Here is a 26,325-nt window from a genome sequence, read left to right as displayed (position 1 = left end):
AAGGACTTTGGCTCCTAACTTAGCTTGCTTCTAAAGAAAGTTCATCTCATTTGGACTGATAGCTATGCCCCTATTTATAAACACCACCACTACTGCCATGTGTGCACAGAGGGTGATCATCATTCACCTCCAGGGCATCAATCTCATTAAAGACAGCAGTGTAGAATGGATGTTCTAAGTGAACAGTAACTGGATTCCACTGACAAGTAGATCATTCAAAGCCACCAAGTAATTACGTTGCAAACTCTAAGTGAGGCAAAACTTGGACAGCAGCTAACAAAACCTGTGTGGTAGACTGGGCAGGAGGAATTTCGGCTTAGAACTGAGGATCTCCTTATTCCCTTTGGGTATGTCTACACAGTACACCTATTTCGGGATACCAGAGGTATCCCAAAATAACTACCCAAGTCTTAACAAGCTGTCCTTTATTTCAAAATATTTTTTGAAATAACAGGCATGCTATTTCAGCATCCCTGTAACCTTCATTAACCAAAGGTTAAGGGATGTCTTGAAATAGTGAGTTAATTTGAAATTTGGCACTGTATAGATGCGCCAAATTTCAAAATAAGCTAATTTGAAATAGAATCAAAATAAGATATGCAATTTGCATAGCGCAAATTGCATATCTTATTTTGACTTTAGGATGTTGTGTAGATGCACCTTTTGAGATAGGGCATCTAGGTACAAGAAAATGAAGTATAAGGGTGCATCTACACAGCACTCTAAAATTGAAATAAGGTATACAATTTGTGCTACACAGCACCAAATTTCGAAATAACACCCTATTTCGAGACATCCCTTAATCCTTGTAGAGGGTTACAGGGATGCCAAAATAGCATGCCCGTTATTACCAAAAAAAAATATTTCAAAACAACAGGCGGTTTGTTAAGATGCAGAGTAGCTATTTCGGGATACTGGAGGTATCCAAAATAGCGCACAGTGTAGACGTACCCTAATTGTCCCATCCAATTTCATACTCAGATATGTACTTCCCTGACAATGACTTTTAAAAAAAAATATGGCATGCTAACCTAGACTGAGGTTTGCCTAGGATCTATGAAGTGGGGAAAGCCAGCTAAATTCATGTCTAACATCATCAAAGGTAAGCAGTCCTGAGAGCAGATAGCAAAAGAGTCCTATTGGCTAGTAAAAAACGTGATTTGGCCTCCAAACCTGTAGTTGAGAAACAGGAAATAGACACTATTCTGCAAAGATGGGCACCTTCCTGTAGAGATGCAACATCAGCCCAGAGTCCAAGGTGGATGGAACTGGTTCTATAGGAACACTGTATATCTGATGTTATCTCATACACTAGTTCTGCAAAACTGCAGGTTTATTTAGACTTTGGGACAAGCCAACCTGTTTGGGCTTAGTCTTGGCTGGGATACCAGAGTATCAGCAAAGACTAGCTCTTCAATTGCAAACTTACTAGAATGCAAAATTACAACCCTCACTGTTAGATGAGTGCCAAATGGTAGGAGGAGTCAGTGATAGCAAAAGAGCAATTATCTCATTCCTTGTATGCAGTGTAATTGTGGCCATGTGAGTGTGAGAATTTTTAGAGAAACAAAGTGGGTGAGGTAATATTTATTGGGACAATTTCTGCTGGTGAAAGAGACAAGGATTTGAGCCACACAGTACTCTCCTCCAGCTCTGTGTGGCTTGAAAGCGTCTCGCTTTCACCATAAGAACATAAGAACATAAGAGCGGCCATATTAGGTCAGACTAAAGGTCCATCTAGCCCAACAGTGGCCAATAGCAGTTATTCCAATAATAGAGAGACAAGGTGAGTGAGGTAGTCTCTGGTACTTCCTGTCTTTCAGTTAATTTCTAGATTGTTTCTTTCTCTCTAAGGAAATATAATCATGCCTTTGTAGCCACTCTTTAAATTTTGGTTTTCAACAGCCTTCAGTGGTGTCTGTCCTTGGAATATACCTGTCAAGAACTGGGGAAAGATTGTGCAGCGGAGAAGAACAACTAAAGAGGATTATATTTGTTTGGATTGAAATTAGTTTGTCAATTGAGTACATGGGATATTAATTGGTGATGAGAGAGATTTTGTAGCTGCAAGGGAGAGGGCAAAGGGTGAACAACTCTTCCTCACCCAGACGTGAGAATTTTAAATATTCCCAAACCTACTTCATTGCATCAAAGCCCATGTAGACATCAGAAAATTAAACTCTCTCTAGGCTGTGACCTCTGTGAACAGCTTATCAGTGGGAATTCCCCCAAGGTATTCCAATGCTAAACATTCCTGTTAGGGGAAGGCACAAATATGAACAGGAATGTGATCAACTGGGATTCATGGCTTTGCTGAGCAATGAGCAGAGAATGTACAGTTGTTGTTCTTTATTCAACATGAATGGGTATTAAAAGGGAAGAAATGTAGAACTCACCCCCATGTGCACCCCTTTGCTTATTGTTCCTCTAGATGCTTAGCCTAAGGGGATCACTGACTGCACTAATAGTTCCTGTTGTGTTGTTTTCACAGACACAAGGTGCACACATCAAATGCTATTTTTGGAACATACCTATGGTATTGAAATAAAAGAAAAGTGTTGCACAGCTATTTCCATTGAACTGTCACTTTCAGGATAATTAATGAGCCACGTGGGGCTACTGAAATGTTATAGAAACTATTTTCAAATACCTACATTTCTCTGGAATTTTTATTTAAAGATGATGCTCCTTCATTGCCTTCTTCTCTACTTGTTTTGCCTAATCTAGTACTACCACGTAAGCTAAGCAAGGGAATTTCTTTGCAGTTTTCTACAATGCTTCTGACGATTTATGAAACTAATGGAAAAGTTGGATAAGCTGAGGTTAACACTTGTCCTTTCTCATTCAACTTTGACAGATTTCTTAAAGTAAATGCAATTAAGGGCAACGCTATGCTCTGTGGGCCAAATTCTGTCTTATAATATGTATATGCCAGAAACATAACAGGCCAGAGTAAGAAGCACGGATACATGTTAGAAACTGAATCCATTCAGCCCTCTTCACAAATCTGTGAAAAATAATTATCCATGGGTGGTTCTTGACATATATCAAAGAGAAAGGTAACACAGTCCATTGTCCTAATGCAATGGTGGACAACCTGTGGAGTGCAAGCTGAATGCAGCCCAGAGGGGCTCCACCTGCAGCCCATAGACCCCCAGTTTCTCCACTCCCCACACACCTCTCGTGCACTGAGGCACCAGAGTCCTGCATTTCTTCTCCCCCCTTCCCTCACAGCATGGTTTTTGCTGTGTTCCAGATTGTCATTCCCCCTTCCCCACCCTGCTCCCCCCCCCCCCCCCACACACACATCAAGTTGAAATGCTGTGAGTTAGCAGATTCACAGCATTCCAGCTCTGGGAGGAAGGAGGAGCAGGGGACAGAGTGCAAAATGAGCGATTCAGGGCACCCTGAAATTGCTGGGAGGCAGGAAGAAGAGCAGGAAAGTGTAGTGCTCTGGTACCCGGGTGTGCAAGAGGCATGCGGGGGGCCAGTTAGGAGGGCCACAGGTGGAACCCCAGTGGGTTATAGGCTGCTGGTGAAGGAGAGCCACTCATGCGGCTCATCCACTATTCCAGATTGTCCATCCCTGTCGTAATGGAAGTAGACATGATTCACACACAAATATATATTTTAAAAGAGAATTTTGTTGTTTATATAGATATACATAAAAACAACCAAACCCTTTTTAGCAATATATATACTCAAATGCACACACATATTATAATACACATACATACACTAGAAGACTTACTTGGCATTGCCTGGATCCTTCAGGGCAGGGAGCTGGCAATGGGGGTGGAGGGTGCAGGAATCATTGTGTGTGTTGGGGTGGGGGGAGGGAATGGCCATCAGAGGCCTTTTCTTCCCCCTGACCTCTCCTGGCCACCAGCGGCCATTTTTTCTCCCCTCAGCTTATTCCCTCCCAGCTGCCAGGAGTCTTTTCTCTCCCCTCCAGTGCTACAGTCAAGAGCTGGAAGGGAAGAAAAGGACGTGGGGCAAGGGGGCTACTTACCCGATGTAATGGGGGGCTACTAACACCATCTTGCATGCCAGTACATTGGGGAGCCCCAGCCCTGCTGGCCCCTCCCTTGGTGGTATGGTTGCCCCTGGTGTATACTCTGCAGGATAGCTCTCCCCTGTGGGCTTGCTACCTCCAGTGGCCACACTCAATATTGCATCCCTCCAAAGAGCCCCTCCCTGTCCATGTTATGGAAAACAGTCCCTCTCCAAGTGCTTTCCATTGTCCTGGCACAACCAAACCCTGACCTTGATTTAAGTTAGGAGCTGAGGAAATTGCTTACCAAATTTGATGGCCCTAGCTCTTACCATTTAGAAGGAGTTCTTGAACAAACACATTCTCAGACAGACACACAAACGGGTGCACAAATCTCAAAAAAATAGAGAGAGAGAGATATTAAAGGGTTTGGTTGTTTGTAATATATTTATATATATTTATATATTACAAACATCCAAGCTCTTTTTTAAAACACACATGCACGATTCAGACGTTGACTAAAAATAGTATGCTCTTAAGGTTTTCCTGCTTTTTTTTTTTTTTTTAAGAATAGACACTGCAATACAGAATTCCATTTCAGAACAAGATGTTGGGGTCAGACCCAATCTGGAATAGAACAAACTATGCTGATTTACGCCAACTAACAAGCTGACCCTGGACATCTTACAGTGAAATCGTATTCTATGTTGAAATGTTCACTGTAAAAATAGTGTTCATATGCACCCATGTTCCATCTGAAAAAGGCATATGAGCATTCCAATTCTGTGCATGCTGTTAAAGACCATTGTGTAGTCTGCTTGACTACGTATGTATATATACATGTAGGTATGTATATAGGCAAATGCCTCATGACAAAGGCCTGAATAATCCATCATGTGAAGGTGGCTGAAGTCAAGGCACTAGATGGTTTTCACCAGTTAAGGATTGGGTCCTATATGTCTGGTTATATAAATTCAAAATATTAACTATTTATCATAGCTTCTTCTAACTCTATCCTTTTCCATTGCTGAACTATGTCAGGAATTTTCTCGTTTAGAACTTGCACTTGCCACAAGCACATGGAATATGTGAATAGCAGCAAAACTAGTATGTAATGCTTCAGGTTTCCTAAGGAGCTTATGCTGGCACTTAATGAGACATATTTTGAATTCTGCATCATATGCAAACCTCCTGTGATTGATTTACAGGGCTAGCTGAGTGGGAGGTTAGCAAGTGTTCCTAATTAGCTTTGCACACAAAGTGAACTACTTCTGTTCTGTTCCAAACACTGAGTAACATTTTGCAAAGTGGCATGCAAACTTATCTCAGAAACTTAGAATAGCTGGTCCAAATAAATTAATTATTTGTACTTTCTTAATAACTATAAATTAAACATAAATCCAAAAGACGTATCTTTATATATGGACTTTTATATACACCCAGATAGTTTACAGTTCTGAATTTGAACAGTCTGGATTCTCTCAAATGCTTATACAATACATAACAGTTTAATTAACAATATTTGCAAGGTTTCAATTTGGAAATACACATGAATCTCACTCGATGCAGTGAATAAAATACCCTTTTATTCTGTGTGGGTTCCTTTATAAATGGATTCATTTTACAATTAAAGAAATGAAAGGTCTGTTTTCAGAAGTCCTGAGCACCCACAACTTTACTGACAGTCAATGAGAGTTGCGAGTTCTCAGCACCCCTAAAAACCAACTGTTTATATTAGATTCTATGTCAGTGATGGGCAACATAGGCTAATGAGTGGGCTGCATGAGAGGCCCGCCTTCCTCTCGGTGGGGTGCAAGATCGTCACAACCAAGATGGTCTCCTGGGATAGGGTGGTTTTGCTCTCTGCACTTGCATACCTGGAATTTGTGGGGTGCCAACTGAACTGTAGCAGCACTTTGGATACAGAGGGAGAGCATGGCTCTCACAGTCAGTGTTGTGTGCAGTAATGAGCACACAACTCACTTCATGTGCCATTGCTTTACATGCATGTCACTTTAGTAATACCGAGGGGGGGGGGAAGGAGGGCAGAGGGATTTTGTCGATGGAAACCAGGAGAATCTGGCAACCTTTTGCGTGGGCAATGATAAACAAAATGTCCCAAGAGCCACATAGAATCTCTGTAGGCCACAGATTGCCCACCACTGTTCTAAATGGAAACTGAGGAACTTTCTTAAAAGTCTGAAACATTCAAAACATTAGGCTAGTTTATCTGCAGAGATGATGTTACTCCCAATGGATTATAAAATAAGCTAGAGCTACTTTACCATCCTGTCTGTTTTTTTATGCATCCACTCCAGTTATAATAATATCCATTATGATGTTTGCTATTATGTAGAAACAGAAGAAATTTTCACCTACTACATTCTATTTGGAAAACAATTTTTTAAAATACATGAAATATAAATAACAGTAAACATACAAAATAACAATATCTATCTGATGATGTGAGTGGAAAATCTGTTTCTATGTTTTATTTCTTTAATCAAAAGAGAACTATACTGGGGTGTTTCGATTTTTAAAAATAATTTATCTTAAAACCAAGTCTGCCTACCAGGTCAGAATAAGGGATGCATTATGCAAACCACCATAAAACAGGATAAAGTTTGAAAACACAAGGGCTGTGTGTAGACTGGCAAGTTTTTCCGCAAAAGCAACTGTACTTTTGCGGAAAAACTTGCCAGCTGTCTACACTGGCCACTTGAATTTCCACAAGAGCACTGACGATCTCATGTAAGAAATCAGTGCTTCTTGCGGAAATACTATGCTGCTCCCGTTCGGGCAAAAGTCCCTTTTGCGCAAAGCTTTTGTGCAAAAGAGCCAGTATAGACAGCTCAGATTAGTTTTGCACAAAAAAGCCCCGATGGTGAAAATGGTGATCGGGGCTTTTTTGCGCAAAAGCGCGTCTAGATTGGCACGGACACTTTTCCGCAAAAAGTTTTCTGTTAAAAGCATTTGCAGAAAATTATGCCAGTCTAGACGTAGCCAAGGTATATAAAATGGGCAACCATGTTTCAGAATGTTTTATCTCAGTGCCCACACAGAAAACCTTCCTGTGAATTCAGCAGGACTAGTTTTTTTCACCCCATGTAAGGGCTACAGCATTGGAGCCAATATAAGGGCTGTCTATCCCAAATGAATGATTGAAATACAATTTAAAACTTCATTAAATTCAATCGTATAACAAATATAAGTGAAACTGTACTATATTTTAAATTATAAGGTTTATGTAGAAAGTTGCTTCTTCTGAGGAAATACAAGGAGAATAAACACACTTTTCTGATTTTTTTTTCATTTTTGTATTATGTCTCAATATTTCACAACACAATGTTATTTAAATATATAATATGCATATACGTTTATTTTAATACACTGGCATCACAGTAACTTGGGTATTTACTATTCATTGAAAACTGACAGAGATCATAGAGCATTTTGTAGCCCAAACAATTTTTAGAATAGGAAGGCATTTGTTTAGCCAAAACAACAAATATGTACAAATCCTAGAGTACTAATTGCATAATGTACCTTTACAAAATAATGTAATATGGGTTTAGCTTGTTCCTTTGTTTTCTGTTTGAAAAATAAGATTGTTTAATAACCCATCAAAGCTATATGTAAACCAAGGAAACAATAGAGCAGATGTTGACTGCTGTCTTGTGCCTCATAGACATAATTAAACACAATGAGACACTCATGCGCCCAAATAATAGAGGACAAACAAACAAAAAAATGGTACAATATAAACATAAACCTCATTTACTGGACACCTGCCTTGTATTATTTCACAATATTTACACTATTTATCCGGTGATGAAAACAGAATAAAATAAATTATTTCCTTCTCTGCATTCAGCCCTCTTCAGACAACAGCAAAAAATTCTTCACAAAATTAACTTTAATTTTACTACTGCTGACAGTCGCATTGGTTAATTTCCTAAAGTTACTAGACAACCATATTTTTATAATGCAGCAAAATCCTGACAGTGCAATCACATTTTCTGTAAGCAAAAGGTTATATCATCAATGAACTTGAACATGATTCAAATAGACCTAAACCACTGCAACTGCTCTTTTTTAAAATATCATACAAATTTCTTGTTAGATAAAGTAGTATTTTTCTTTAACTTCAAGATAAATTCTTCAAAATGAAATTCACATTTGTACACACTTCTATGTAGATGAATAAATGGGAAACTCAGCAAAGACTCTATGAGATATCATACTCCATATTTCTTCTGGTTCTCACTGTCCCATTCAATTCTCTATTTCACATCAGGGAAGTAAGGTTATATATAAAATGTTTACTCTATGTTGTCTATTTTCATCAAAATAATTAAATGTCTATATGTTTTCTCCTGTTATAGAAAGATTGATCCAATATTCTAAAAGTAGTCTTCCATGCATGAAAATAAAATCTTATTTAATCCTCGCTTTTCGGTGGGGAGGAAAGTTTCTCAGGTATAAGAATAACTTTGATTCATAAAATTAATACCTGTGTTTGTTACTAAAACAAAATTGTGACATTATTCTAATTTTAATATGTACATTATGCTAAAATAGGTACTCCCAGGAGTGTTATTACCTTTTTATTTTACATAAAGGCCACACAGTTACTTTGTTTACTTCAAACACACATTTCCTCTGTACATTTTACTCAGTTATGTGTAAGAAAGAAGGCAGAATCTAATGTGATCTGCATCTCTTTATGCTAATAAAACCGTGCTAGCCTATTTCCATAGAAAACACCATAAAGCATAAATAGCAAATGGAAAACAAATGGAAGCTTAATGCCACTGTGAAGCAAACCAATCAACCCTAAAACAGCTGAGATAGATCTCATCCAGTAGTTCATTCATTCTTTATAGAAAAGCAATGAAAATATTCCTAGGTGAATCAGATTAAAAAAAAAAACCCTCAGCAGCTCTGAAAGGTTGTAAAGCACTAAATTCTTTTGATTTATGAAGGCAGAATCCACTGCATTGAGCAAAACAGCTCAGCATGCCAGGACCCTTTTTCCCTGAAATTCCTTTATTAACACAACCAGGCTCTGCTAGTGAACAAAAGCAGTGGTGCGGTGTGTATAAATCATTAATTCTATGCTGTGCAATGGCTGAATTTCCTGTGCTAGCTGGAAAGCCTTCCTGCACAACAGGGATTTTGGGGTTGGAATTGGCTGCTATGAAACATACTCCATCATTCTCTGTGTTTGACGCTTCCCAATAGCTTTGTACTTTTCCTTTCCTTTTTCTCTCTGAAGGCAAGCAATTGTATTATAAATTTAGTGGTTCTGAAGTCTGCTAAGAAAGGAAAAGTTCATTTACAAACAGAACTCATATCCCGGTATTTAAAGACTTCAGGATCGCGATTAAAAAAAAATTGCTACAAATTAACAGAGGGTTTTTTTTTTTTAAGTCTGTTAAATTTACACTTTAAACTGAAGCAAAAAGTTAACTTATAATGCTACTGAAAGTTTGGCTGTTCTTTTTTCTTAAAACCCTGTCACTGCAAAAAAAAAAAAAAAAAGCTCCTTCTTGAATGAAGGAAAGTTTTACTTCTCATGGGAACAATTTTTTTTCTCTTTTGGAAGGAGATAGAAAATATCAACGATGCGCACAAGAGTTATCCATACTATCTTTTAACTTTGGACCTCCCAAGACACTTTCTAAAGAGGGATAGGTAATCTCATAAAACTCTGATAAGCCGCATTCAATTCTAAATGAAACTGGATAAGGAGCTATTAAAGACAGAACAGGAATTAAAGTACTGCAATTGACTTCCTGGGCTTTTATTTCATGAATATCACTCTAGACCAGAATGTTTGCATTTTTTTATTGAGTGTATATTGAATCTCACATCATGAGCTTGGCATCATGAGAAAAAGGCTGTATTGTAGAAGCAATCAAGAACACAATCACTCTTGCATTTCAGGTAGGCCCAAATACTTGGTCACATATACATTCAGCACTAATACTAAATAAATATATTCCCAGTCTGCTAAATGGTAAACATTGAAATGGTCTTTGAATGTGGATTTTTAAAAGTGCACAAGCAAAAATGATATTATTTAAAACAGGGTGCCAATTTGCACATAATAAGGATAAGAATAAGGCTACAAAGAATGTAGAAATCCCTCTGCATTACACAATAATGACATTCTGAACTGAAAAAAATGAAGCCCCTGCAGTGCTATTCTGTCAGCTTTTGAAAGTAAATAACTTTGCTTCTGACAAGTGAGAGAGAATGTTTTTCCTCCTCCTGCCATAGAGCATTAATTGAGGTATATGCAGCCATGTTACATCCCTGGGATAGGACTAACCCATGACAGGGAAGGAAAGCTCAAGGAAGAAGACAGACATACAATATACAGGCTTCCATCCATCCCAACATTTTTGAAGTAACTCCACCTGACTAGGTTACATTTTTCCTGGAAACCTGTTCTCACCTCTACAACTTCTGCTGAACTTGCCCACTACAAGTCCTATTCATTGGTTGCTGCATTTGTGAATTATATTAAGAGTCTTCAATGTTAAATTTTACAAATGATGGTTATCACTAATTGTTTTAAAGTGAAGGGCAAAACCTGAATGTGGCTGATGGATACATTTAATATAAGCACGTATTTAATAAGATGTGAGCTACCTGTCATAGAAAATGAAGCAAAGTAGCAAGCAGAAACACAAGAGAAACAAAGCACAAGAAAGATGCTCACAACGATATGGAATACTAACTGAACAGCACACACTACCAAATACATGCATAGATAAGAAGCTAGGCATACTCACAGGGTTACACTTAGAAGGCAGACAGAATTTTGGGTTGATTTTGATGGAAATTGGTCAAAAGTCAAACACAAGAAGATCTTATTAGGATTAAATCATGTGTGTTCTGTTGAACTTCATTTCATGTTTAGAGTTTAAAATCTAACACACTTCTGTTCCATAAGTGCAGAAAAAAATCATTACCTCACTGTGAACACAAAATAATCCTCTGTGTGCTTTGGTTCTTACTATCGTTCTTAATTTTGATTCTGCATGAGTTTAATGCAACAAAAAACGCAGGATCAAAACAGACTGAGAGCTCTCCACAGCTGGAGCCTGCTATAGTGCAAAAGACCAAAGGCCTGACTACAACTACTCAGCATACTATAGACATTAAATATGCTATTTTCCCTAATTAAATTCACTGGGCTTCTGCATTGACAGAAGAGGAGGGGAAGCAAAATGTAAAAGAAGTCAATGGCTGTGCACTAAGCTACTCAGAGCTAAATGAGCGATGCTAGTAAAGAAATGACAAGAGTTCCTCAGGAGAGCCTGAGTATTACACACTTCAATTTAAAACTGATAAATCAATCACATGAACACCTTAAAGAGGTTACAGACCTTGAGGGATTATTCATATGGAAAGTGTTGGCTTCTAGTTTCCACTAAAGTCATTATAGCTTTATAATGCAAGGTGATAAACTCTTATGTCAACAGCTTTTGTCACTTTCTCTCACTTCTATTACATGTTAAAAACTAAACACAGTATTCAAATTGGAGCTTTGGTATAATTTAGTTACCATTTCAAAAATATACAAACAAATATCAAAACCCCCTTCATTCCAACATTTTTTACCACTCTTGTAAAAAGACAAACTGAGAGGAAATCTTCCCTCTTCACTCCAAAACATTCCCAACTTAACTGTCTGCTTCACACTTCCTTTGGCACAAAATGCCACAGCAAATATTAAACACAACTGTCAATGTAAATATTCAATAAATACCAATTAAGAGTGGCAACTTACAAGTAATTGACATCAGAAAATACAGCTATCACAGTTTTACTCCCAAATTTTGTCTTTTTAATACTCAATAAGCACAATATCAAAGGAATTATTCCAAGATACAGATACTCTACCTGTCCCTGCCACATAAAATCCAAGTCAAGCTCCTACTGGATGGTTCTTGTTGTTATTTTCCAAAATAGCCAGTAACCAAAGTTAACTATTTGGTGATTTTTTGTTTTCTTTTTGCCTTTGGTATTTAAGGAGAGGGAATCAGTGCACTAATGCACTTCTTCTTACTGTTGTGGCTAGAAAGTGACCTTGTTCAGCACAGTAATAGTCAAATGCCCAAACTAGCTTTCTTTCAGAATGAGAATGCAGCACTTGCTCTCTAAGCCGCTTCTGATTAATCTCTGGAAAACATTTAAGTGGCTCTTACATGACAAAGAGATATAATCATTTACATTTCACTTTAAACGAGGAGGAGGAGTTTCATATGTAAACTTGGAAGTTTATCGATGATCATCAAATGACCTTATTTTCCTTAATTAAAACAAACAGAACACCAGGATATCACTCACTACTTCAGCATTAAAGAGATCTCCAGATGCAACAATTACACCCACACCTTATGAGTTTTGATTCATTTATATGATGAAATTTCCTAAGAGTGCCACACTGCCCCCTTAGGTACAAATGCATCAACCTGATACTGTTTGCAATATGGCATTCCCCCCCTCCCCCAATAGAATACTATAATTTGCCTGTCAAAATACAGTGTTTTTATCTTACCAAAATGAATAAACTAGCATTATGTTTCTCTTGGGGCAGTGAATCTGGTTAAATGAATCAGAAAACCTTAAAAAGATTGTCTACCCTCAGACCATCAGCTACTGGACAATTATTCAAGGCCCAGCTGTAAGAAAAACAGATGGTGAGTGAGCGTTAGTAATGTGGACTTCTTTTCACTCATGCAGGCATAAGTAGAAGTTGTATGTTCTCACATGAAAATTGCCATGAAATAGCAGACTGACGAATAAAATTGTGCAAAGGCTTAGATTTGTAAGCTAACAGATGCTTACAATTTTCATGATCTAAAGTCAGATTAAATAATTTTACAACAGAGTCAGTGAATCAAACATCTTCAGTACACAGAAAGCAATTCAGTGTTTTTGTTCTGAAAGATAAAGAGTATTGGTTTAAGAATTGATGTCATGAAACATTCCCCTACTATAATCAACTCAAACAGTTGATCGGTCAGATCTCACTAATTTATGAAATGTAAAGTTACAGAACAAAGGTACTTTGAAGTGTGACTAAAATGCTCCGGTGTCATTCAACAATTAGTGTGCTGGTTCTGTATCAAAAAAATATACTGCAACCTGAGAACATCCATCCATCCTATTTTAATTCTTTATATAATTTATATGTGAAGATAATCTGTTCTAATCCCTTTCTCCATTATTGACTGCATCAATCGAAAGCACTATCTAATAAATCAACTTTGAATAAAGTCATGAAGAGAGAATGTGAAAAAAAATCCTTTAGACTCCTATAAATCTTCAAATTCAGAAGCATGAATCAGGTAAATTGTGTGGGGAATTCAACTCTTCTTAGACACAATGGTTAAAACCTAAATAGCATTATACAAATTTACAACTAAAGGTCTACGCATGGTGTGATTTTTTTTATTTTAAATCATTGGTATGAAATCTGGTCTCACTGACCACTGTCTATGACATGAGCTACTTTCTAGTTAAAGACAGAGAAGGTTGATATTGAAGTTTCAGTTCAATTGCTTTCGATCTGTGGATGTCCACTATGAGCAATGGCTCCATTTAAGAGGAATTACCCTTTGTACAAACCACTTCACTATTTAAAACAAACCACATATATCATCATTAAGTGGAAAAATTTACCAATCTTAAAATATTGACAACAGCATGGCACAATATGAAATGGAATTTTACAGAGTGCTTTAACAGTTGGTTCTATTACTTCACTCAGTAAAATATCAACTAAATACTACTATATCCTCTAATATATTAAGTAGTATACAGATATAGTTGATCTAATATGGTTAAATCTCTGTTAATACATTATAAATCCTGATTTACAGTGGGTTAAAATCAGCTGTAAAAAATTGCTTTGGGCTAACACCTGACACATAAAGTTGCAGCCAAGCACAGTTTCTTATCTCGCTTTGCTCCCCACCCTTCACCCCCGCCAGCGCTTCCAAATTCTATAAATAAAGTTAGCACTTTTAACACTTCAAAATAGCATGGAGATGCATTGAAACCAAAACACAGAATGCTTATACCTGAAAACACTGTGTGAAATCCTAATATGCATCTCCAGTTTTGCTAACAATTATCTTTAAAATAACCCAACACAAAGTTCTGCACTTTTATCCCTGTCCCATGCTCATAGTGCTTTCTGCAGTATTTGAGAACTGGAGCTAGAATTCTGGACTACGATATTTAATAGAATTTTACCTAATAGTTTTGGCGGCTTTCAGATAGCTTTGCTAACTTAACAGTAATGTGCAGTTTTTCTTTTTCTTTTTAATGACCATTTTGCTCATGGTTAATACTAAGTCTATACTAGGCCTTCATGTTATGCTTTTCAATCGCAAAATTACTGATGTTTCTAAATGAGCAGTGGTGTATGAACAGAAACATTTTACATAATACTATAATTATACATTTAGCTGCAGAAACTTTGTGAGCATAATTCAGACTGATAGAATAGCAAATATATAGTCGCTAGCATTGAAATAGTATTGGAAGACTTTTGTAATACTTATCGCTATAGATTTTTGAATTTTTTTTGATGAACTCCTATCCAACCAACAGATAAAGCAGTGTCAGTTTATCAAGTAAATAATAGCAGTTTTAAAGAGCTTCCAGAACACAGATTTTTTCAGAGAGACCAGACTAGCTCTCAAGAAACTTTTCAGCCTCATGAGTTATGTATATTAAATTTACATGAGAGAAAGAGCAGCTACCACTTTAACGGGAAAATAATATGTTTTTTCTAACCTTTCAGCAAAGACTGTTTATTTGTCCTAATTGCTTGAATTAAATGGAATAAAATACTGTTCTATTAATAAATCTAAAATGCAATATCTCACAAGTGGAGGAATGAAAAGATATAGCTATAATGTATATTTATTTTCAATTAGATACAAAACGAAAAAGGAGTATTAAAGGTGTAAATTAGAAAAAAAGGGCTATCTAGATTAACATAATGTGTAAATACCAGGGGAGGTGGAGATTGAAGAGGAGGCATTAATGATTACTAACTTGTTAGTTAAAATATACAGATCACAATTATTGAGGGAAATGGACAACCTTAAAGAGATGAAAAAATATTTAAGTTTGGGAAAGTATTTGAAGAACATCTGGTTAGATTGGCGTGCTTATTACACATTATTTGTTATGAGTAGAGAAAAGCTACAAAAATCAAATGCACTTCTAACATATTCTAGAGTATAGATTACATCTTATCTTTCCCTTTTTAATCTTATGAAATCTGCACAATAACCAGTAAATAGATATAGCAACTATCCTCGCAATTATCCTTCAGAAAAACTGATGCCTTAGCAGTTATATACAGCCCCGATTAAGGCAGGTAAAAGTGTAATGATCTGATAGTATAATTAGCTAGAAAACAGAGAGACTAAACCCAGCAGGTTAGCAATAACCTATAAACTTCTAGAGCACCAGTTAATCCACTTAGTTTAAACAAAATAACTTGAAGACATAATACTTTGCAAAGTGCATTGGTAATCATGTCTCATCTTTCTCTCAAATGGATTGGATGTAATTGTGCTATATGGTGCATGAGTTTGCATAAAGCTGTTGCAATAGATCATCGAGGAACATTATTACAACCTCCAACCTCATCTTTATGTAATCTCTTATCAGGTCCTTGGGTGGCCATGTTGACCTCTCACCTTAAGTCACATTTTCTCTTTCAAAAGTTCCTTCCTTAATGCTCAAATTGTTCTTTGGGAAACTCAGAGGAACCAGAACAGTAAAACACACAAGTACAATTTGTACCTATCCAGTCACTGCATAAGTTAGAGAAGAACCTTGAAAGCTGATTCATAAATGCTATATTAAACACATATCCATAACGAACTGTTATTAAGAACATAATTTTACATTTTCTGTGTAAGACATTTAAATTATGTATACATTAGATAAACATAATGTAAATTTTAGTTGTCAACACAGGAAGCCCTCCCACATGCATGCATAATTGATTATTTTGTATTATGGATTCCATGCTGTATTTTACAAATGGTTTATACTACTAGGAAAGCAAACAACAGGAAGGTTCAGAAGCTTAAAATACTTGTATTTACTTTTGGTTAGTAACAAAAATGTTAAATATATGAACCTAAAAAAGAAACTTCAACTTAACCTTTGAACAATAAAAGACATGATTAGAAATTAAAATACAGCGATAAAGAGATATGTTTATTGGGGAAGTCTTTATGTATCTAAACTACTGTAGTTAAACTTTAAGAGTTCACAAACAAATGCATCTATATGTAACCCCTCAATGGAATTTCAATATGTACACATACCCCCCCCCCAACCTCTCAGTAAAAAGGCCAAAAATAAATGAAACTAATCACATTTGCATGACTTTGTATTTTAATCTTGGCTGTGTATGGCTACTGTACAACCCTCTGTAGCAGAGTGCTCATCAGTTGAAAATTAAAATTAAAATTAAATAAGTACCACAGAAAAATAATTCCCAATACAAGCAACACTAGTTTAAACATCCTGTGCTGCCAAATATTTTATTGTATACACTGAAATAGACAAAGGTTAGAAACTGGAAACTCCTTTGTTGGAATAGTAAGAAAAAAAGCAGCAGCAAGCTGGATGCTCATAAATGAAAAGACTTAAAAATGAACTAAGATTTAGGTATTGTTTTCTTGATTTCTATGTCAGTTTTTCAAGGCAATGCAAATTTACTTCTGTGACTCAAATATTCTAATTCTGCACAGCTATAGGTTTTAAATATTAAATGATTTTCTTTTCTGATTAAAATCAGTCAGATTTTAATTTTAATCAGCAGCACGTTTCAACGAAGACTTAAAATTCCTGGCTTCAAAGAAGGCTACAAAAAAATTGCCATTGGGCATTAGAAGCACAATTTATGCTTGCAACTGAATAAAGAGGTAAGAGCAATCTTTTTCATGGCTGAAATTCTGGTACAGAATCCAGGAGCAAAGCAACCAAAGTACTGTGTTAAGCATATGCACAAACAGCACGAATAAAGATTTTGACAAAAGAAAGGCTTGTAAAGCACCCAAATGCTTGAACCTGCACTAAATTAACTCTTTTAGGCAGACTCATCATTTCTAAGTACAGAGGCAAGATCCATCCCCCACAATAAAAGACAATTACACATCCTCTTCATACAAAGGATATCTTTAAGGCAATGAATCCCATAAAAGATGCTGACAATGCAGACAATAGAGGGGAAGAAAAAAAGTTAAACAAACTTACCTGCTGTAAGTACATAAAAGTCAAGGCACAGGAGAGCTGGGGACACATACCCACATTCGGCAGTGCCACACAGGTTGCACCCGTAAGGGGATGCTGCATGGTGCTGCTCTGAAGTCTACGTAGAACAAGAGAGGGGGCTTGCATGCAAGCACGTTTCTCCTGTCTTGCAACTACAGGGTTCCCCCCTCCCTCCCTTCTGATTATTTAAGTAAGAAACTGTGTCTTTCACTGTCTTGTTTTCTTTTCCCCTTTGCAGTGCTAGATCTCTACATTCATTTGTCAGCTAAGGCCACTTGGTAGACTTAAACTACAAATTTTTAAGAGAGAAGGAAAAAAAACCCAGAAGATACAGCCTGCAGCCTATTGATGAGCAAATGGAACTTCCTCAATGACAGTGAGAGCCGAGGCTCGTCTCACAACAGTAGCTGCTGACTAGTAGAGAGAGAGATTGACTCACTGAGGCTCAGTCGGCTGGTGCTGATACTGCACGGCTTCTCATTTGTCAAATGGGTCCTAGGGCAGGGTCTTTACCACTCACCAAAATTCAAATACTGCATTTTTAAAATCCCTAGGGAGGGCTGGGAAGGAGAGAAAGCACGCTGCATCACAGACATCCATGAGATTTGGGCAATTAATGTCATAGCCCAGCTGGGACTGAATGTCTGTTATGATTCAGCCCTTCTCCCTCTGCCCCCCTTTTTTGTGGACCACCTGACAAATAAAAAAGGGCTTTTGCCTTCTAAGAAATACACGAATGGAGCACAAACAGAGAAAGGAAATATAATCTGTACAAGTCTGCAGGAGCTTATTCTACAAAAAAAAATCTTAGTTTTATGTCTACACTATCATGCCCCAAAAAAGCCTGGAAAATCATTATAAATACTGTGAAATATTAAAGTAACCACTGCAGTAGAAACACAGAAAATAAAACTAATGAAAACACAGGCTATAAAACAGCACAGCTGGTTTTTTTAAATGAAGAAAATAGCTTAAAACTGCTCTGAAACCCATCTAAAATTACCAATGTATCTGAAGGATAGGAGGTCTATTATAAGGGCTCATGTTGTCAAGTTATATGAACAAATTACATTTGTCAGTTTTTGGAATTTAATGTGTACTTTTTATGTTGGGGATGACACAGCATTGCTCAAGAGTTGTTTTTTTTTTAATTTTATGAAGTATTTATTATTCATTACTAGATCTAGTTAGTCTCTATGAAAAAGTAGGATGCGACCTGAAACTCAAATAATTTATAGTCTAACTTGGTTTTTTGGTCCAATATTAAAGCTTTTTCCTCCTAGATAATATTGTCATATGACCAAAAAATACCCTAATGTTTTTAAATGATTTTTGACAAAATAAGTGAACTGTTTATTCTTCTGGGGAAAAGGTCAAATCTCAAAGTACTGCTTTAGTCTTTAGTTTCTTTCTTTCTTTTTTTTTCTTTTTTTCTTTTTTTCTTTTTGCTTTCAGAAGCAAACTCTTCAGAAGATTAATACATTACGTAATTTTGAAAGATATCCAACTTTAACGTAGGCACATTTTGTATCAACAGATTACCATGAAGAACAAGAAAAAAATAATTAATATATATACACGCGAGGTCTTTGTCATCCTCAGTGTCTCTAATTTGAAACCACATTTTTCCTTAAAAAATAAAAAGCCTTTCCATGAGCTGAAAACAGTTTCACAAAGCATATCACTGATTTTTCAGCATTCCAGAAAAAGTAGTTATTTTATTTTTTTACACACACAATTGTACATATAAATCGAAGACATCTTCTTTAAGCAACAACCCAAATCTTTCCTTCCAACAGCACCAATTATTACATATTTTTTCTTCCCAAAAGCAGTCATTTCAAGAAAACCAAAGTCATACAGCACACAAATTAACTCTAAAACAATAAATACATAAACTTACAATACAGGGATTTAGTTTTGGCTTAGGAAACATCCATGCTTTTACCACTGTACCAATGTCGGAACTACAGCACTGCTACAGAACAGCACAAATTATTTTATCAGGAAAAAAAAAAGGAAAGAAAAGAAAAAGAAACAACGTCAAATGAACACCCCTTCTGTCCCTTCTCCTTTTTTCATTCTTTCCCTTTGCCTTAAGCAGTCTCCTGTTCTGACAAGAGTATATCATGCTTTTCTTCTTTTTTTCCCCCCAGCACTGTAAGCCTGTTATTCTACAAATGCCCTAAGCGGATAGAATTTTTCCTTCAGCTCATTTTCATATGAAACATGATAAATAATACATGGTACTTTAATAAGACCTTATCAGAATCTTTAATTAAAAACAAATATGTTATGTAAGGGGCCAATAAACCATTCATTCTATGTAATGCCAGAATCAAAGGCATAATGCTTCTAGGCCAAAGAGCTTAGAATTATACACAGTTATCCAATTTTCAAAGTGAAGTTCTGGAACAGGACAATTGTCAAGTAAAGTTCCCTCTGTCTATTACTCATTTTATAGTTAAGGAACCTTATATAAAAGAAAAGAAAAAAATCCAAAACCTTTAAAGCAATCTATGAACAATCATTTGAAGACCATTTAGTGAAGAGTCTTTCATACTCCCACCATTCTTTTAAGAAAGTGCATCTCCCATTGCTCTATGCAATTTTGCCTGCTCTCACCATCACTTTACCAATAATAACAATTAAATAATCTCACTTTTCTATTACACAAAAGGATCAGTGAAAATTAATCGTAAGCATTAAACATACAAAACTAACTCAGAACATCTCTGCTACAATATATCTGAAACAGAATCTGGCTTGGAATAGTACCCTGCTTCAACTAAGTGAGGAAAAAACATTCTCACCAACTTTGTAACAGGCACACCGGCCCCTTCCAGGGGTAACCTCTCATTGCAAATAAACAATATGCCTACATTCAAAAGATGAAATCACTGTCAACCACTTTAAAGCCATTGATTCTCCCTTCAGCCCAATGGTCTAACCACAATCCAAGTTAGACTGTACATACAGTAAATACTCTCAGTAACAGTCCAAAAAGCCCCATGATTAACCTTGAACACTTTCTGACCCCTTCATCACTCATAAACAAGGACTCACTAAAGATTCTTCAGCATCTCTGAAGCTCCTAGCAAGACAAGATTATATTTTAAGACCAGAGAGAATTTGTACTCAAGTGTCCGTTCATAAAATGTCTTATTTGGACTGAACCTTAACACTGATTGTGACTTCACACAAAATCTTGGTTCTCATCAACATCCCATCCGTATACTTAAATCTACATTTTAATAACACTCTATCTTGAACTGTTTTCAATTTATAGAACAGAGAGAACGTGAGCTGCTGTTAAGGCTGATTTTTGTACTCCACATCACCAGCACTAATATGAATCAACCTGTACTTGTGCAGACTCATCGGATCCAATTTCTGAACTGCATTTGATCCTTGGCTGATTTGGTAAGACTGTCAGCAAGGGTGCCAATTAGTATCAGATGTTGTGGTTTTGTTTGTTAGTAACTGGACTGGGGCCACCAATTTATGTTACATACATAGGCCCACCCAGAACATGGAGGAAGGGGAAAGGACATAATTGTCCCAGCAATCCAAATGGGTCCAGGGTTCCTGCAGCTACTGTGGTGTCAGCAATGGCCAGAGCCCTGGGCCCTTTAAATTGCCACACGGCTCTTAGAACTGCCCAGGAAGGTATGGGCACCATACAGTGTGCTCCAGGCAGCACTGAGGGCTGAGGACGGACACGCTGGGGTCCCAGTGGCGCTGAGGTCCGACTGCTGCCAACCCCACCCTTCTTCCTGAGGCTTCACCCTTTCCAGGAGTGAGGAGCCAGCCCCTCCTCCCCATCTTGCCCAGGGGCCTGGCGAGGCTGTCAGCTCCCCTGTACATATAACATTTACCAAAATAACCTGTGGTGGATATGAATGAGGAGCTTAAAGGTGAAAGGCTTCTGTATAATGAATTAATGACAATGAGTGAAGCTGTACAAATTAATACCTTTCTTCTCACTTGCTTAAGTTTGAAGTGTCATGGTAATCCAAATGACTAGATTAACCTGAAGATGTCATATTCTTTGACCATCTCCCATAAAAATAAAACAAAAATATAGAAACCTTTTAAAAAGTGCAACCAAGAACATGAATAATAAAATCTGCCTAAAACAAAGGCAGCCCCCCCATTTCTTGCAAACTCTAGCCATAGCTGCAAAAAACTATTCTTAGCCTTTGATGTGTGATTAGTTTTTTTCTAGCTAATTCATTCCACCAATAATAATCCTTTGATTGATAGGAATTTTGTAGCCAGATGGTTTCACAAATAATATTTAATATTTTTAAACAGCATCTTTGATATATTTCACAGCATGATGACAAGTAAGCCAAACATTCTCTAGCAAATAAAAATAAAATTCTACTGGGGCTGGAGAAAACATCACAATCCTTTGTTTCACACTTCTCTAACCAGTTATAGCTGCGTTTGGTCTGTTGTGCCGTACCAAATATTCACATTTTAATACTTCAGAAAGTCCCTACAATTTCCTATTAAAAAATTAATTTGGAGTTAAACTTTAATTACCCTCTCTGAATTAAAGACTTCTCACAAAGTCGAATTATCTTGGATGAGTGTGAAGCTGTCTGTGATGTGAAAATCTGAAGCATTACTTTAAACTTCTGACTTTTAGTTTTGTCCCATATTGGGTTCTGCAGCAGTCAGCCTTTTCTTCCTCACTCACCACAAGTTACACCTTCTAAAAAACCCTGTGGCCACCTTGAAGGCAAATGCCAGCTGGCTTTGGAGCTCATCAGTGCTTTCTGCCTCCCAAGGGAGTCACTTCACTCACTTCCCCAGCATTTTTCCTTGTTTCCCTTTCCTAATTAAGTTACATAATCCACCTCTTCTCCTATGAAACCCTTTCTGACTGTTTCATTAATGACTGAAATAAGCCTTCAAAGAGATGTGACATTTGTTTACCATAACTCTGCACCTTCAGTGTTTCAGAACTTAAGTGGCAATACCAGCTATTCTGGGGCACTCTAGAAATTCCCAGTTAGCTAGCCTCCAGCCTGTCCATGCCACCGATATACCTTTAGATAAACACAGAATAATGCTCTCCCTCATTGTTATATACTTGCAAGTTAGCGATGATTTTGCCATTATAGCTGCCATTCAGCAACAGTGTGTGTGAGGATCTGAGAATATAAAAGTATTTATAACCAGCAGGGGAGGCCCATCGTTGCCTGGGCAAAGTCATTTTTCATAGATTACACTTATAGGAAAGTTCAGAAATTAAATATAGGTCATAGAATTTTTAATTAATGTGCTTGCAAAAGGGAAGTAAAATGTGTAGGCTTTCGACTTTATTCATTTTGTTGAGTAATTACCACACATAGTAAAGTTGAATCAGAAACTTGTAAAGCTTCCATTACTCATTCTGTAAGGGTACATCTACATTACAGCGTTAATTCTAGTTATCTTAATTCGAAATAGTTAATTTGAATTAAGCTAATAAAAATTAACGCATCTACACACAAAACCTATTTCGAAATTGCGCATCCACACTGAGTGGACCCTGAACTGAAGTTAAGGCTGTCCAGAACCAGTGCCAGCAGGGCATCAGGTTAGGACTTAGTGTGTGGGGCTGCTGCTTGAGGCTAACTGAGCTCCGTGCTTAAAGGGACCCTACCTCCACCTCGGACAGATAGTTCTCAGGGTTCCCCGCTTGCTTGTCTACCTTGATGAGGGACAGCAAAGCAGTCCTGTCTTGGAGTGCCCTGAGTGCCCGCATTTGGGACACCACAGCACTAAGCCACATGGAGCCAGAGCTGACCTTGGGCACACTGGTGCATCTCGTGGGGTCGTTGCCATCAGCCTGGCTGCACTTGCTGCAGGCTGCCATCCGGGGGGTCTATCGGGAGCTGTCAAGATACAGGACGCCCTGCAGGACAGCGCCCACCCTGAGGAGCCCTAACCCTAACCCTAACCCGGTCCTCCCCACCGAGGGCTTGTGCCCCATTCCTCCCTCATGTCCTTCCACTTACTTCTCCCTAGCTCCCCCTTCCTGATGTCAAACAAAAGACAAGTATGTTCAAAAATAGAAACTGGGTTTATTGAACAAAACGGGGGGAGGGGAGGGGAATGAACCTCTGGGGAGACTGGGAAAAGGAGGTGGGAGAGGGAAACCTGGGAGGAGGAATCTGGAAGGGGAAATCAGGGGGAGAGGAAGCCCAGGGCGCAGATCTGGGGATCTTGCCGGACAAACTTGATTTTCATGCAAACCTGCTCCTGGGTTCGCATGTGGCCTTTGGTGTTCAGGCTGGCAGCTATCCTGCCATAGACGGCCGTGTTCCTCTGTCTAGTGTGGAGATCATGGACATTGGGAGTATCCCCCCCAAACCTGAATAAGGTCCGTGATCTCCACCCTGGACCAGGAAGGCGCCCGCATTCTCCAGCCCCTGTTAGGCTCCTGGGAGCTGGCAGACTGCTCCTGGGGAGCATTGAAGGGCTGGCTGCCAGTGGCTTGCTGGCTCATGTTTTGAGGTCAGTGGGTCAGGGGCCCAGGTGTCCAATGCTGCCTCTGGGCTGGCGAGCTTGGAGCTGTCACAGGCACTGTGGCCAGGGTCTACCCCTTTAATGGCTCCGGGGCTGGGGGAGAGGAGAGTAAGTTTTCCTGGTTGTGCCCAGAGTGGCCACCAGGGCTCCCTGGGAAGGGCTGGAGGCCCCCTATTTTCAATTAAGTGTCTACACAGTACTTAATTCGAAATAGCATTACTCCTCGTAGAACGAGGTTTACCAAATTTGAATTAAGCCCTCTGCTATTTTGAATTAATTTCAAAATAGCGGTTTGCATGTATAGACGCTATTAAAGTTAATTTGAAATAACGACTGTTATTTCGAATTAACTTTGCAGTGTAGACATACCTTGCAAAGTAATCTGAATTATTTTGTTATTTGTACCAGTAAACATTTTCTTTGCACTAAAGTGACAGTTGAATAGGCGACAATTTTAATTTTGTTAGCAAATATTTTTATGAACTCTAATAATAATAGTCATGACTTTTGTATGATGGAAAAACAAAAATAATTATTTAAACCTTTCACCCAGCATATTCTGGTGTAAAAAATAGTGCATTCAGCTAATTTAAGTGGAAGGATTGTTTATGCAAGATTTGGTATCTCTAGATAATCACAAAGTATGACTTTATTTTGCACAAACAAATCAACAAACATACAAACTCTTAAAAATAAATAGTACATAGTTTTTATGTCTGTGATACATTTGATACCAGGAACCCAAAATACTTTAAAAATCATAATTTTGTCTCACATTACCCTTATTAAATATGTATTTTCATGTACACTATACAGATGGATATATCTGTGCCACATCTAGGGTATGTCTGCACTGTGGTGCTATTTCAGGATACTGCTAGTATCCTGATATAACAGTTCCATATCTTCGAAACAAGCCGCATATTTCAAAATATAACATGCTCAGTATTCCAACGTCCCTGTACACCTCATTTCATGAGAATTAAGGAACGTTTTAGAATAGTGGTTTATTTAGAAATTTGGTGCTATGGCACCAAATTACAAAATAAGCTATTTTGAAATTGCCTTAAAATAAGCTATGCAATTTGCGTAGCTCAAATTGAATATCTTATTTTGAGCTAAGGGTGCAGTGCAGCTGTACCCCTCTGGTCACATTATCATTTGGTGCAAAAGCTAAGAAGAGAACTGTGCAGTCCTTAATCCCAGTTCTCTGCTCCAATCACAAGACAACACAACTTCCCTCCAACTTCCTCCATAATAAAATACTTGTCATCACTAGGTGCAGGGGAGAGGAGAGGAGGAAAGGGGAGAGGAGGGAGGAGGAGAACATGTCCTGTAATCTTTTGGTAAATTATTAACAGTTAATAAACTCTTACTTCCCCTCTGCCCACTCCACCAAAAATCCCATTTCTTTAAATATATCTTTATGATGATTTTATAAACAGGTGAATACTGCTGGTCTTTTTAAAGCAACTGTACTTTATCAAAAAGACTAATTAAAATACAAAAGATTCTTTTCTTTCCAATTCCTGGGTGACAGCTCATCATTCCAGGGGTATTTTCTTGTCATGAAAATCCCCATTTCTATTTTAAGGTTTTTATTAAGGCTGCTTTTCTTTACTAGCTCTCTGCACAAAGATCAAGGCATTATGGAGACCTGTACCTACCTCAGGCAAATAAGAATTACTAATTTTCTCTTTCTATTAAATACTGTGTTACTTCCATTGACTTCTCCAATATTTCATATCCAAAGTCTACAGGAACTCAATTCCAAGTTTAACCTTTTCAGCACTACTTAACTGCAAATTTCAGAAGCATTCAGCATTAATTGTACACATTTCCAACAATGGTAGAAAGACGTGTCCCTTTGCTAGCCCACAATTAAATGCGCGGAGGAAAGTATATAATGGCTAGTTGTTAAAAGCACTAACAGACTCTGCCAATATTCTTAACTCCAAGCATGGAAGAGTCTCTAAGTCCCTCAGAAACATATGTTCAGGACAGTGGGAATAGAGGATGGACAAACACTTGATCCTGGTATAATTTTACGTTAGTGTAGCTGTAAATGAAGTTACTCCACACCACTGCAAGCAAGATCAGAATCAGGCCTCATGCATCCTCCTTTAGGTAACCCTGAAGCAATGCTGGCAAGCCTCTGAACAAAGCTGGGCAAGAGGCCTAGAACTTTCATCTGGCTCACGGCAGCTCCTGGCCCTGCCCCGACTCGTTGCCTGGGAGCCTCCACGGAGGCGCGAACCCTTTCAACTCCTGCTATTTAAAGGGCTCGTGCCTTCCCAGCGGCTGCTAGGCAACGTGCTAGGGACGGGAGCTGCGATCCCTTTCAACTACATCTTTTTAAAGGGCTCATGGCCTTCACCATGGCTGCTAAAGTGCAAGCCCTTTAAATAGAAGCAATTGAAAGAGCTTACAACTCCTGATTCTGCTGCTAACACATTGCCTGCGAGCCACAAGCC

The 26,325-nt window shown here is 37.9% G+C and overlaps 1 protein-coding gene across 31 annotated transcripts in view; it reads right to left on the bottom strand.

Annotated features, from left to right (window-relative positions):
• RBFOX1 (RNA binding fox-1 homolog 1) overlaps positions 1-26,325 on the bottom strand; it is a 1,623,526-nt gene that overhangs the window by 425,360 nt on the left and 1,171,841 nt on the right. For 2 of the 31 annotated variants that reach the window (XM_014574334.4, XM_075899257.2), the window contains exon 1: positions 17,309-17,726. The exons of 25 other annotated variants lie outside the window; for them this stretch is intronic. In XM_014574334.4, the coding sequence (XP_014429820.1) occupies positions 17,309-17,452 (144 nt within the window). In that variant the 5' untranslated portion in view covers positions 17,453-17,726. Of the gene's footprint in view, positions 1-17,308; positions 17,734-26,325 lie in introns of those variants that run through there. 4 more of the 31 variants (XM_075899259.2, XM_075899256.2, XM_075899258.2 and 1 more) reach the window with 4 other exon arrangements.

Source organism: Pelodiscus sinensis, chromosome 15, assembly GCF_052426305.1.
Source record: "Pelodiscus sinensis isolate ZL-2025 chromosome 15, ASM5242630v1, whole genome shotgun sequence".
NCBI classification, from domain to species: domain Eukaryota; kingdom Metazoa; phylum Chordata; order Testudines; family Trionychidae; genus Pelodiscus; species Pelodiscus sinensis.
The sequence above is the reverse complement of the archived record's forward strand: the minus strand, read 5'-3'. Positions and strand labels throughout refer to the sequence as shown.